The sequence below is a fragment of the Salvelinus sp. IW2-2015 genome, linkage group LG1 (assembly GCF_002910315.2).
Source record: "Salvelinus sp. IW2-2015 linkage group LG1, ASM291031v2, whole genome shotgun sequence".
Classification (NCBI taxonomy): Eukaryota; Metazoa; Chordata; class Actinopteri; order Salmoniformes; family Salmonidae; genus Salvelinus; species Salvelinus sp. IW2-2015.
The window spans coordinates 34,914,589-34,928,809 of record NC_036838.1 but is presented as its reverse complement, the minus strand read 5'-3'; the positions used below and the strand labels follow the sequence as shown (position 1 = coordinate 34,928,809).

At 44.4% G+C, this 14,221-nt stretch overlaps 1 protein-coding gene across 4 annotated transcripts in view; it reads right to left on the bottom strand.

Moving 5' to 3' along the window:
- The window catches only part of srgap3 (SLIT-ROBO Rho GTPase activating protein 3), a 123,793-nt gene that overhangs the window by 10,587 nt on the left and 98,985 nt on the right, over nucleotides 1-14,221 (bottom strand). For 3 of the 4 annotated variants that reach the window (XR_002877644.1, XM_023990921.1, XM_023990933.2), the window contains exons 12-19: nucleotides 13,690-13,720; nucleotides 13,078-13,138; nucleotides 12,333-12,410; nucleotides 11,925-12,059; nucleotides 11,134-11,239; nucleotides 9,665-9,892; nucleotides 8,630-8,703; nucleotides 4,182-4,362 (exon numbers count right to left, since the gene is read on the bottom strand). Coding sequence is in view for 3 of the 4 variants with exons in the window: in XM_023990921.1 (XP_023846689.1) it covers nucleotides 4,182-4,362; nucleotides 8,630-8,703; nucleotides 9,665-9,892; nucleotides 11,134-11,239; nucleotides 11,925-12,059; nucleotides 12,333-12,410; nucleotides 13,078-13,138; nucleotides 13,690-13,720 (894 nt within the window). In the remaining variant the exon portion in view is untranslated. The remainder of the gene's footprint in view (nucleotides 1-4,181; nucleotides 4,363-8,629; nucleotides 8,704-9,664; nucleotides 9,893-11,133; nucleotides 11,240-11,924; nucleotides 12,060-12,332; nucleotides 12,411-13,077; nucleotides 13,139-13,689; nucleotides 13,721-14,221) is intronic. The other variant, XM_023990942.1, reaches the window with a different exon arrangement.

The following is a 14,221-nucleotide window of genomic DNA, read 5'->3' as shown; positions in this document are numbered from 1 at the left end:
CTCATTTTGTCTGTCATAGTTGAAGTGTACCTATGATGAAAATTACAGGCCTCTCTCATCTTTTTAAGTGGGAGAACTTGCACAATTGGTGGCTGACTAAATACTTTTTTGCCCCACTGTATATATATATTTTTAAAGACCCCACCCTTGCCGACCACCCCTCAGTTTGGGAACCACTGGTCTAGATGGGAGATGACAAGTGCCTAGATTATGAGCCTGCAGCTGCGAGTCACTGCTTTGATGTTTGCAAAGAACGACAGGGTGATGTCCGGTCCTTTGCACTCTGGAAGGGGGACACCGTGGAGTTGTCAACTGTGATGGAGAGGTCTTGGAGTGAACAGGCCTTCCCCGGGAGGAAGACCAGTTCTGTTTTGTCGAGGCTGAACTTGAGGTGGTGGGCCGACATCCAAGCTGAGATGTTTGCCAGGCACGCAGAGATGCGTGTCGCCACCTGGGTGTCAGAGGAGGGTAAGGAGAAGAGTAGTTGAGTGTCATCCACACAGCAATGATAGGAAGGCCATGTGAGGATATGACAGAGCAGAAACTTGGTGTACAGAGAAAAGAGGAGAGGGCCTAGAACTGAGCCCTGGGGGTAGTGCTGAGCGATTAGTGCTTTTTGAGGTCATTTCGGTTAGATTATTACAAAATAATCACGTTTTTTGATTTCAATATATATATATATACATACATATACACAGTACCAGTCAAAACTTAGGACACACCTACTCATTCTAGGGTTTTTCTTTATTTTTACTGTTTTCTACATTGTAGAATAATAGTGAAGACATCAAAACTATGAAATAACAACATATGGAATCATGTAGTAACCAAAAAAGTGTTAAACAAATCAAAATATATTTTATATTTCAGATTCTTCAAAGTAGCCACCCTTTGCCTTGATGACAGCTTTGCACACTCTTGGCATTCTCTCAACCAGCAAGTAGACAAGACAAAAGACAAGTAGGAAACTACTATGAAATAATACAATATTTAAGTTGTGTATATTACTTTTGTTTATATTTTATGACTATTATTTTTAATTCCTTAAAGTCATCATCTTCTCTCTGCTCAGGCAGTAGCAAACAGCCAGCCAACTTTATCTCATGGTCCCAATACTGTACTGTCTTTAGTCATCCTATTTAGCCAGGCTAGCCTGCCTAAGTATGCTGTAGAGCTGTCTGACAAACCATTTTACTAGTTCTTCAAAGTAAATAAGGCATACTTTCACAAACTGTCTCTATCCCTCTCTCTCATATTGGTGTTCTGTACACTCCTCTCTTAAAAGTGTATCCATCTGTCCGAGACGGAAAAAGGCTAAATGGATTATGGTCACTGTAGTTAATTACCACGTTTCTGCGCTGAACTAGGTTGAATATTTGTTTAATGAAAACTCCCTTCAGCCCAGCATCCCACTTAGTTATTGACTTGATTTATCTAGTGAATTATTTGATTTTCGAGAAACTAAATGCAATTAACTTCTTTGGGGTAGGGGGCAGTATTTTCACATCCGGATGAAAAGCATTCCCAGAGTAAACGGCATGCTACAAAGCCATAAAAGCTAGAATATGCATATCGTTAGTAGATTTGGATAGAAAACACTCATTCAAAGAGTTTCTAAAACTCTTTGAATGATGTCGGTGAGTAAAACAGAACTCATCAGGCAGGCAAAAACCTGAGAAAAAATCCAACCAGGAAGTGGGGAATCTGAGGTTGGTCGATTTTCAACTCAGCTCCTATTGAAGATACAGTGGGATATTGGTAATGTTGCACTTCCTAAGGCTTCCACTAGATGTCAACAGTTGTTATTACCTTGTCTGATGCCTCTACTGTTTAGTGGGGCCRAAGGAGAGAGGAATGAGTCAGGTCTGCCATGAGGTGACCATGCTCTGACCATGTGCGTTCACGTGAGAGCGAGCCCTGTTCCATCGCAATTCTGAAGACAATGGAATACTCCGGTTGGAATATTATTGAAGAATTATGTTAAACACATCCTAAAGATTGATTCAATACTTCATTTGTCATGTTTTTACGGACTGTAATATAACTTTTTTAACTTTTCGTCCGTACTTTCCGCTGGACCTGCCCGCGCGTCGTGAGTTTGGAAAGTGTACTGAACGCTAGAACAACAAGGAGGAATTTGGACATAAATTACGGACATTATYGAACAAAACAAACATTTATTGTGGAACTGGGATGCCTGGGAGTGCATTCTGATGAAGATCATCAAAGGTAAGTGAATGTTTATAATGTTACTTCTGACTTCTGTTGACTGCATAATATGGCGGATATATTTGTGTCTTGATTGGGCTCTGAGCGCCGACTCAGATTATTGCATGGTTTGCTTTTTTCGTAAAGCTTTTTTGAAATCTGACACAGCGGTTGCATTAAGGAGAAGTGCATCTGATATTCCATGCATAACAGTTGTATCTTTTAGCAATGTTTATAATGAGTATTCCTGTAAATTGATGTGGCTCTCTGCAAAATCAAAGGATGTTTTGGAACTTCTGAACATAAGGCGCCAATGTAAACTCAGATTTTTGGATATAAATATGAACTTTACCGAACAAAACATACATGTATTGTGTAACATGAAGTCCTATGAGTGTCATCTGATGAAGATCATGAAAGGTTAGTGATTCATTTTATCTATATTTCTGCGTTTTGTGAATCCTCTCTTTGGCTGGAAAAATGGCTGTGTTATTCTGTGAATAGGCACTCACCTAACATAATCGTTTGGTTTGCTTTCGTCGTAAAGCCTTTTTGAAATCGGACACTGTGGCTGGATTTACAACAAGTGTATCTTTAAAATGGTGTAAAATACATGTATGTTTGAGGAATTTTAATTATGGGATTTCTGTTGTTTTGAATTTGGCGCCCTGCAGTTTCACTGGCTGTTGAAGAGGTGGGACGCTACCGTCTCCCGTACCCTAGAGAAGTTAAAGTAATTGAACTGACGTTGGTCAACAACATTTCTGTTAATCGCTCAGCACTACCTAGGGGACATCAGTAGTGAGAGCACGTGGTGCAGACACAGATCCTCTCCATGCCTCCTGGTAAAAATTACCTGCCAGGTAGGAACGACCTGTCAAGTGAGACGCCTGAAAGGGTCTCAAGGGTTTGGATGAGGATCTGATGGTTTACGGTGTCCGCCTTGAAGCCTGACTGATTAGGGTCAAGAAGATCATTCTGAGAGTGATATCGAGAGAGTTGGTCAGAGACAGCAGACTGTTTTTTAGAAAGGAAAGAAAGAAGATATACTGGTCTGTAGTTTTTGACATCAGAGGGGTAAAGTTTCTTGAGGGGAGTGACTCTGGCCATCTTGAAGTCAGAGAGGACGCAGCCATTTGTAAGGGATGAGGAAGGAAGAGAGGAATGGGAGGTCTCCAGAGATTGTCTGGAAAAGGGAAGAGGGGATGAGGTCAAGTGGGCAGGTTGTTGGGCGGCCGGACATCACTAGTCGCAGGATTTCATCTGGAGAAAGAGGTCAAGGCGTAGGGTAGTTCTGTGTGAGTGGGATCAGTGGACTCGGTAGGCTGAGTGAATGAAGAGTGGATATCATCAACCTTTTTTTCAAAGTTGTTGACAAAGTCGTCTGCAGAAAGGAAGGAGGGAGGGGTAGGAGGTGGAGGATTAAGGAGGGAGGAGAAAGTGGAGAACAGTTTCACAAGAAAGCTATAATTGTATACTAAGTGGCTCATCTTTTAAATTATTGCGTACATTTATACCGGGAATTACTATCTGAGGGTGTTTTCAATGAATTCATTCGAGTTGTAAACTTAAAGCACGCTCTGGCCTTCTCTTTAGCATCTTTACTTCTGCCTCATTGACTGACATCAAATCCACATTTAATTTATAGTGTTACCACTAAAGGTACAATTGTCAGTGAAGTGTCTTTGAGCTAACATATCAGGCATGATTTGAATTATTTATCTGTGCCTTTGTGATATTCGGTCAAGGATCTTCCATGAGTGTTATTGGTGTGGGGCTAATGACATCAAACAGAAGAGAAAGCTTTTGATACACCTGCCACTTGAAATTACTCCCCGGTTTATAAAACACCTGATTAACTGACTGACTGTTTCCTGCCTGTCTGACAGAATAATTGACTGTCTTACAGATTTATTGTCAAACTGCTCTTCACCCATTGCTGATGTTCATGTTTATGAATGGTTGTTACTCACAGGTCCTGCACCACTATGTACTGATGTGGGATCAGTCCGTCCACGCCATTGTGTCGGCCCTCCCACCAGTCCTCAGAGGCGCGGTGGTACAGCAGCAGCGACGCCCCCTTCTTAAAGGACAGCTCCCGGGGGGTGCGCCCCACATAGTCAAACTTAGCTATGGCCTCAATCTGCTCCACCTCTGTGGAAATAAAGAACAAAGGGCAAGAAACATCAGTCACAACCTGGACCAGCTTCATTTCCAGGTGTTATAACATATCTCACACCCCATTGAGATGTGTGGACACAGTAGCCTGACCTGTGTATCAGTGTGACCTAATCCAGCTGCTTCACTGAGTTCATTAATAGAAATAAGGAGCCCCTTGCTCTAATTACTAAGACCTAAACCATGTGGTCAAACAATGAGAGTGTGTCTTCATGTTCTCAGACAATGGCCTCAGGCCTCGTGGTCTGTGATCAACTCCAGAGTACAGTAGAGAGTTGTGATTGCCTGGGGGCTAAATTTATTGGCTGAGTTTGTTCTTCAGACCTTCAAAAGACACAGAAGTCTTTGAGAGACAAAGAGCGAGAAGAGGGAATATCTGAGTTGAAGAGAAATAAAACGAGATGCAGCATTACAATATAAACCATTTTCTCTAACAGAGGGGATGGTTACACTTAGATTCCAAGAATTGTTGTGAGTTGAGGCTGACCTGTCATTGAGTTCCACAGAGCAAATTGGCCAGTGTTATCTAGTGTTGATTTTTCAGTGTAACATTTCTGGTGTTGATTCACTCTGGTGTAAAAGAACCCGTGTTGAGTGTGATTGTTTTATTCTGTGGAGAGTAAAACCTTCCCATCAAAACCACACCCATCATTATCAAATTTTGCAAGCCAGCATAATGTGACTTGCAGTCCTGATGTGGCCTGTAAAACAGGAGGTTCCTAACACAGCAGGCCTTACGATATGTAATGTAGTGTCCTAAAGAGATGAATTCCCTAACACTGACAAAGTGTAACAGCGTCAGAACTAAGCAGTGTTAATTTAACACTGAAAAGTGTGGACCTGTATAGACACCTGCCCAGTGTTAAATGTAACACTGTCAGTGTTTATTAACAACTGGAGAATTTGCTGTGCAATCAACACCAGTGCCACCAATGAGGACATCACAACTCTGCGCAAGGGTAACACTGTATTCTGATCAGTGAACACTACTATCCTAACAGCTAATAGACTGGTTGACAATCCAATGACTTGGTCCTTTAATGGCATTATGGGTCCCAACACACCAAACTACTCACACACTGAGCACACACCAATAGCCAGAAGAACCAACCTTCCTCTGTTGCTAGCCTCTTGAGAGAACAGACGCACAAAGGCACAGGCTTTAGTTGTCCCTAAGCAAACATCAGTCACCATTCAACACTGGACCAGAGGAGATTAGCAGACTGGTCGCTGCTACAAGACCTCTATCCCACAGGGACGGTGCTAGGGGAGGGGGTATGACGGGTGAGGGGGAGGTATTGCCACGCACGCATGGACGCATGCCCACGCACACACCCTGCGTCCAAGCTGATATCAATCACACAAAGAGCCTGATGACTTGGGACACACGCAACCTAGAGAAACACATTTTTGCTTGGGGACATGTCCCATAGAGATATGCACATGTAGTGAGTGTTCAAAATGCTAAAGGGATCTAAGCTAGTCCCCAGGCTGTCAGATTTCCCATCTAGATTTCCCTGACCGGGCGGAGGGGGTGTGTGTGTGCGTGGCAGGATGGCCTTGGCCACTGGTACTACAGCCACACCTCATTGTGTGTCTATGGGCCAGACCAGACAGACAGAGCAGGAGTCAGCCGGGGTTAAGCACATGTATAAAATAAATTGTCTCCCAGCAGGAAATCTCCAAGCCAACCAGAAAGCCCAATCAGTTCCATTAGGAGCTCCATCCAGGGGTGAAATTACCTACAGAAACAGGGAGACCGAGGGAGGAAGAGGATGAGGAAGAGAAGAGAGGAGAAGGAGAGAGGAGGAAAGGGGAGGAGAGAGAGCAAGGTAGAAAGACAGAGACAGGGTAACATTGTCTCTCTTTGTCCCCCTCGTTCCAAGAGTAGATTCAGCCTGGGGCTTTTAGACCACTTAAGTAGAGCTCTCGCTCTCTTCCTGGGAAACACAATAACACATGTACAGGTAACTGCCAAAATAAAGGAAACACTTCCGTAAATGAGGGCTACAAAGTAGATTGAAAGCAGGTGCTTCCACACAGATGTGGTTCCTGAGTTAATTAAGCAATTAACATCTCATCGTGCTTATTTTGGCTACCATGGCTTTAAAAGAGGGGTCTCAAAGGGGTTTTAAAGGGTGTGTTTGTGCATCTCAGTCACCAGATCTCAACTCAATTGAACTGCCTGTGATAGGGCGTTTTCCAACACCATTCAACAAAACACCAAATGATGGAATTTCTTGTGGAAGAATGGTGTCACATCCCTCCAATAGAGTTCCAGACACTTATAGAATCTATGCCAAGGCGCATTAACTCTGTTTTGGTGGCTCGTGGTGGCCAAACGCCCTATTAAGACACTTTTATTTTGGCAGTTACCTGTATGTCTGATCATCACAATATGACTATTTTGTTCTCCAATAAAGAACAAATACTCAGAATCAACATACAAGCTGAAGGCCACAACAGTCAAACTAGGCCCACGTTGTGGTTCTCTGATTTATATAGTATTCATGTAGTCCTTTAGTTCTAGCTTCAAGTAGAAAGTGTGGTTGTGTCTTGCTGGGCGGCCATGTCTCCAGACTCATTTTGAGGGCCGTGCTGTGGAGGGCAGTATCGCCTCAGGTCTGAGAAGAGCCAAGACAGGACCATGTGACTCTCATGTGACTCTCATTCTCTCCAAGCACACTAATTAAACAGAGGGAGACCACRATCCAGCGCCAAGGGCCCTGCCCTGGCTGGCTGTGCCTCTGTACTCTCCTCCCAGCTCTCCACATGCAGTGTTGGGCAGTCAGCCTTTGTTCTGCTGTTTGGTTCAGAGGGCTGGGGAGGGTGTCAGCACTCATTACTGACACACCCATCACTACAGATGGGGCTCCCCGATATTGTTACCCTAGCCTAGCATACAACAGTATGATTGGGCCTGACCATTGTGAGCCAGCAGATACAGTAGTATCTCTGGTGTTGTGACTGACTAGTGTTATGGTTTTCCTGAGTGTGTTAAGCTTTAGCCCAATTATTCTGTCAGGGCTATGAGGACTACCAGGAAAATACAAAGGCACAAAGGAGGAAGTCCCATGGGACCTGTTTACTATTGCTGAAGAAAGATAGATGAGAGAGAATGAGAGAGAGAGAGAGAGAGAGGGCGCTACAAGGGGAGAGAGAGAGAGAAAGCTACAAGGGGAGAGAGAGAGAGTGAGAGAGATGGCACTACAAGGGGGAGAGAGAGAGAGAGAGAGGGCGCTACAAGGGGAGAGAAAGCTACAAGCGGAGGGCGAGAGAGAGCGAGAGTGAGCAAAAGAGACAGAGAGATGAGAGAGGTGGGGGTTGCCAACAATGTACACACAACCTTGTCGCCGCCTTCAAGCATGATGTGCTCCTTTGCAGCCCTAAGCTGTCACAGTCTGAGCTGTGCCTAGTTCTCTCCTTCAGTCTAAAGAACACACARAATAAGGTCAGTCAGAGCTCAGGGCAACTCCATCTACACAGCCTTCTTACACTCCAGATCACATTCATACTGAGCCTATCCAACCATCACACGGTATACCTCTGGCTTCGAAACAACCACATACAACTTTAAAAAACAAACTTTTACAACCTTATATCAAGGGCTCATCAGCTCAAATGTATGATTCAGCTGCTGTTGTAATTGATATTACAGATCAATCTGTCCGTCTCTATGGGAGACATCTAGAGGTACATAGATACATCACTGCCCCTGGTCTGCCTCACCTCTTTAATACTGAACGGCTCATTGCATGAATTACATCCTGTATATATTAAGCTGAACGTTAACCCACGGCTACAGTACATTTGCTGTTTTTGCATCGTATCGCAATTATAAATGGGAGGTCCAGTCCAGACACAGAACTACAGAACTACAGTACACAACAGAGTACCTGCCTGGGGAGGCAGACAGACTACCAGACACAACCAAACCTCCATCTTTAACATAGACAGACCAGACTATGCTGTTATGTCATACTTTAGTCGTGTAAAGTATGACCACATGGCTAAACAGCAATTCAATTACAAAACCAAACACAACATATAGAGTAGCTAATGAAATGGGAGACAACAGAAGGCGAGGGAAACACAATCTTTTGGAGTTCTGCAACAGCAAACTGTTTGATTAAGATTAGCTGTGTAGCCAGCTAGCTACGACACATTTATCTAAGTCAATCACCCAAACATCTCCTCTAGGGTACCAGTGTCTGAAGAAGTAAAGGAACTCCGTGTTACTGACCGTCTTCACTGGTGTGTGGCTCAGTCCCRTTGTCAGCCTCATCGATGGTGCCTGGCTCACTGTGGGGGCTGTCACTGTGGACAGAGAGAGAGAGATGGACAGTCAGTCAATGGTAAACTCAGACACACCCACGACACATGCGTAGGCTAACTAATCTAAACGAATGCCTCCTCCCGGAAAGATGAGTTACAGGTCATACTTGGATCTGTTCCCAAGTGAATTCTTATTTGACCTAGGGGGCATTTATATCAGCATATTTCTCCAGGAAGTGTCAGCTACGTGTTATTTGGACCAGCTCCAGGTAAGGTATTCATTTAACTATACATGCTGGCTTGTACGCCATCCCTGTGAGTTTTGATATGCAAAACATTCCCAAGCAGGTATATTGGAGTCTGTGCACTAGAAATATTCAGTTTTACATTTACTTTGGGGCATTTGTATCATGAACAATGGGATAAAAGGCAAGAAAGAGAAAAGACCATTTAAACAGTTACATAATGTTTCTTTCCAGACAGATTGGCTCTTTAAGTAAATGTATACCATTCTACATTTGTAGCCCCTAAATAAAAGTAATTATCTTAGGCTATTATATCTAAGCAGTGTCTGTAAAAGCAAGTGCTGAAGAAAATACCACCCGATAGGAGTGTTAATGCACTCCCAGCATCTTCATCTCTACTACACTCTAAATTGCCCTCTTCTCCCCACATTATCGAGCAGGCTCATAATGTAGCTGTTGTATGGCTGAGATCCTACCATATGCTCGATCCACCAGCAGCAGTATTACTGTACTGTGCTAAACCCAGAGTTACACCAGCTACAGTATTACTGTACTGCTGCTAAACCCAGAGTTACACCAGCACCAGTATTACTGTACTGCTGCTAAACCCAGAGTTACACCAGCTACAGTATTACTGTACTGCTGCTAAACCCAGAGTTACACCAGCTACAGTATTACCGCTTTAGCCTTAGCCATACTGTATGTCTTCAGTGCTTGTCTTAAAAGGTCTTGTCCTCCCAGGTCTAGCTACTACCCACCAGTAGTCCTCTCCTCCAGTCATGCACTTCTCATAGACCGGCCCATCCAGCTCGCGGTGGCTGGGGAAGATGACTTCGTTGTGGATGATGATGGTCTTTATGACCTCATTGACGTGTGCCTGAATGGCTACAGGGTCCTGTCCGTCAGGGATGGGCATCAGGGTGGGGCCAAAGCAGATGGCCAGGTTATAGGGATCCATCATGTTCTCATCACTGTACTGGGACAGGCTGGATGGAAGGGAAGAGGTCTGAGTGAGTGGGGTGAACAATTAGGTCTTGTTTACATTAAGAGATGAATATCTGGCGGACGGGTGATTCCATTTTAAACGTACTTATTGTTATTTGTTTGCCAATAGAATATATACGTTTCCAAAATGCTTATAGTGTGGTCTTCTATAAATAAGGTTGAGTCTGGACTCTAGACAGAGTTGAGATCTGCATCATCTCCTCTACTACCTGTTGGCTTCAACCACAGTAAGTACATCCTTAAACACCCTTACCTTAACCCTCAACATCCCAGCTTAGCTAGAACATTCCTCAGTCTCCCTGTTTAGTTGTCACCTAGATTCTCACACCTATCCTGCCCTTCTAACTACACAGTTTAACAGGCAGATTTGTTTTATATATATACTTTTTTTTATTTAACTAGGCAAGTCAGTTAAGAACAAATTCCTATTTACAATGACGGCCTACGGGGGAACAGTGGGTTAACTGTCTTGCTCAGGGGCAGAACGGCAGATTTTAACCTTGTCAGCTCGGGGATTCGATCCAGCAACCAGCAGCCCAACGCTCTAACCACTAGGCTACCTGCCGCCCCAAATAGTAGCCAATATTAATAAGCCATCCTGGTTTAGGGGGCAGTGAGACCATCCTTCCTTCCAGCAGCATCCTAGCTAGGTAGCAGGCCTACAGTATCTTCACACTCATCTGCTTTAAGAGGGGCTCATAATCCGAGCAGAGTGGAGTGGAGCAGTAAAGACCTACAGCTGGCCCAGAGCCACAGTCTGGCTGAGGGGGGGTATCAAACAAAGTCAGGATGTGGAATCAAACTCTTTGTTCTGCAGGGGAACCAAGCGAAAGGAGTATAAAATAACAGCCCAATAAAACAGGGCAGGTATATTACTGGGTTGAGGGATGGCTTTCCAAGCGGGCCCGTAAATATGTTCTAAAGCGCTGCCGACAGACGCGGTGGTAAATAGGACGTGAACAGTGGGGCTGTTCAATTCTTTGTAAAGTAACGCTATTTCCCCTGACTGCTACAGCAGAGATTCACAAGTCTTGCTGATTTAGTGCAATACAGTGATTTTTCTATTCCCCAAGACTCTCAAATGTGTATAGAAGTTACATTTCAGACTTTTACCCCATCCTGTTATACTGTATGCCCTTAGTGTATAGGTAGTCTGGTACAGGGACTCTATTAAAAAACAGAGGACTGTAAAATGTGACTTATGTCAATACGGCCGACTTACTGATTGAGGAAAGCGAACAGGTATCTCATGACGATGATAACGGTGCGAGGAAGAGTCACAATAATCTGCTGGACGTGATGAGCTCTCTCAGCTCCAGACTCCAGTTCTGAAACAGAGGAGGATCAGAGAGTGTCATAACACTACCTGGCACTGAGATGAATGTGAGGAAAATAAAAACATTCCATATTAATACAGGGCAACATTATGCTCCATGATCTACTGTATATACAGAATGAGTCGACCTTATCAAGGGCCTGGCAGTCATACTGCGGGTACAGTAATGACAACACAAACACTCCTATCATTAATAGATATCCCCACCTCATTTAAACCAGAGGATATGGTGATTTGAGTGACTGGGCTATCTGGAGCAGGGGGAAATACGACAAAGCTGTGCTCAGTTAGTAGACTGTTGTGGCCCCCTCGCTCCTCTCTTCCTATTGGGTTTCTATTAAATCACAGGCAGGCAGACAGCCGTGGTGTTGAGATTGTTTCCATGTGCTGCTCTGCATGCCTCTCGTCCCTACCTTACCCCTCCCATAAAGCAGTGTGATTAGGGTGTTGTGGTGGGGATTGATGATGTATCTTTGGAGCCAGATGTTGGCTTCTCTCTCTTCTATTCTGACTCAATCTCTACTCAGTGACGGACGGGGAATAATCCAAAAGGCATGTACTGTAACCATAGCCCCAATGGTGCTATTTCACCACCCAGATGGGTAGGGTTTCAGTTACCCTGAACACATTTACTACATTGACCAACAGTATAAGGTAGGTCTTTAGAGTCTACTCACTGATAGTAGACATGAGGTCCAGGAAGCGTTCCTTGGGGAACAGAGGGTTTTCCAGGCCCCTGAAGTACAGCTTGAGGACCCCTGCCACTGAGTTGATGTCATGTTCATTCTGGTCATCAATCAATGGATCTTCACCTAGCCAAACAATAGAGCAGAGTAGAGTTATTAGTTCTGACCACAGCAACAGAACTGAATCAGTGAAACAATGAACCAATAAAGACTTCATTACCGTAAATCTGAATAAAAAATGATTGCTTGCTACACTTAGATCTTATATTATAGAAAATAACAGGTATCTACTGTATGTCTGACATTCAATGGGTTTGTCATGTTATTGATCCTGAGCTGTAGGAGAAAAACAGAAATCTAATCTATTACCAATTACCCCCAATCTCACTGGGGACCTACCTCTCTCAAATGAGTTTTTAATATCATTGACCTCCACCTGGGATCCAGGCACGCGGAATATGCCCTGCTGCTGGAGCCCTGCAACAACACATAGAAACATCATAGTGAGTCTGAGCCCACCATTACCCCCACACCCAAACGGCCGCTATATGAAAGACCAATGGAAAACACACAACAGAGAGCAGGAAATGTAATTTAGTCGTGACGGGGCGTGTGTTTTTTCTTCTTCCAGAAGAGGGCCCCTCGGTCGGTCGGGCCCCTCGGTCGGTCTGCCGCATATGGTTTCTGTTAGAGAACCCCAAATCAGTTTGTGGGGGTTTCATTAGGTCTAGGGGGTAGGGAAGGGAGGGGGAGGGGTTACAGGCCTGGAGGCTACACCACTTTGGCTGGAGTCAGATGGGGAGGTGGACAGAAGGATGAAGATATGAGATGGGAGGAAGGGAAGACTGGACTGATTTAGTAAACGAAGACCAAGGGTCCTGTCCGAAGTCCCTATGCGTGATATGCTGCCACGCTACTGTCACGTTTTTCAAGCTGAGAGCACATGGGGCTGAGGTTTTAAATCATAGCAGGTTTGTCTCAACACCTGGAGATGTTTTAGTAAATGGATTACCTCTACCCAGAGGTTCTGTCATCTGTTATGAGATACGAAGAGTTCACAGTGGAGTTCACAGCTTTCTACTGGTGTTTTGAATACAGTCAAATGGTAGAAGCCATCAGTAAGGTGTGATTTTAGTAGACTTACCATACAAATTGATGTGTCGAATACAGCTCTCCACCACAAGAGGAATAGGTTGACCTGAGTCCTGAAAGATAAATCATGGCAATAGTAAGAGCAAAGCATGGATGATTGACACTTATACGGTGACTAGAAAACCACACATTCTATACTGTCCATATTGATAGATTCTGTTGCTTATGTGAAGCAGCACGGCATAATAAAAAAACATTTCAGCATACTGTACATAACAACCAATTAGGCCTTACTTCACATTATACTAAAAGAAGAGACAGAGCATTGATTATTCTAAGCCTGCCCTGCACCCTGCCATAAAGAAACAAATGCCTCTTCCTGATGCTTCATAAACAGCAGTGTCCACCAACATTCATATGAGCAGGATTAAAATGACAGATAGAAATCATTACTATTCACAGCCCCCTGTTACAGCAAGCAAACAGTCATGAAACAAGTGGAGCAGCAGTGACATGCTATTGGAGCTCATTAGTACGACTGCGTGTGGAGGAAAGCAGAAATAGGCATGTAGAGCTATTTGTGTAATAGTTTTCAGTAGGCCCACTCTACAGCACCGTGCCACGCGCCCTACCTCCCATCCTATCAACCCCAAACTGATAGTACCTGGTTGCGGGTACGGGCATTCCGTCTTCCCCTGGGACAGAAAGCAGCACAGCAAGGAGGTGCAGAGGAAGGGAGGCAGAGAGGCAACACAGTTAGAGAAGCACAGATGACAGACAGACAGAAAGAGCCCCCTTCGGAGGCCTGGAGGATAAGCACAGGTCAGGGGCCACTGGGAGGGCTTGAGATGCAGTGAGATGTGGGTGCATTGAGGGAATCAACTAGCACAGTGATCTCTGTGTAGCTATTATGGGGACTATGATACGCAGTATCCTCACGTCTGAAGATAAGCAGAGGAGAATCTGTGCTACTGCTACATCTGAAAGAATAGGGAGACACTAACCCACTGCCACCCTGTCTGTGTGCATCGTCAGAGCCAAGGGAACAGAGGAAGTGGAGGTAAGGTTAAGGACAGTGGTTACATGATGAGGGAGAGCAGTGAGCAGGAGGAGCGAGAGAGATGGGAGAGAGAAAGAGAGCGGGCCTCCTTTAGCCCCATAGGGTCGCTCATTCACACAACCCAGTGTGTGTGTGG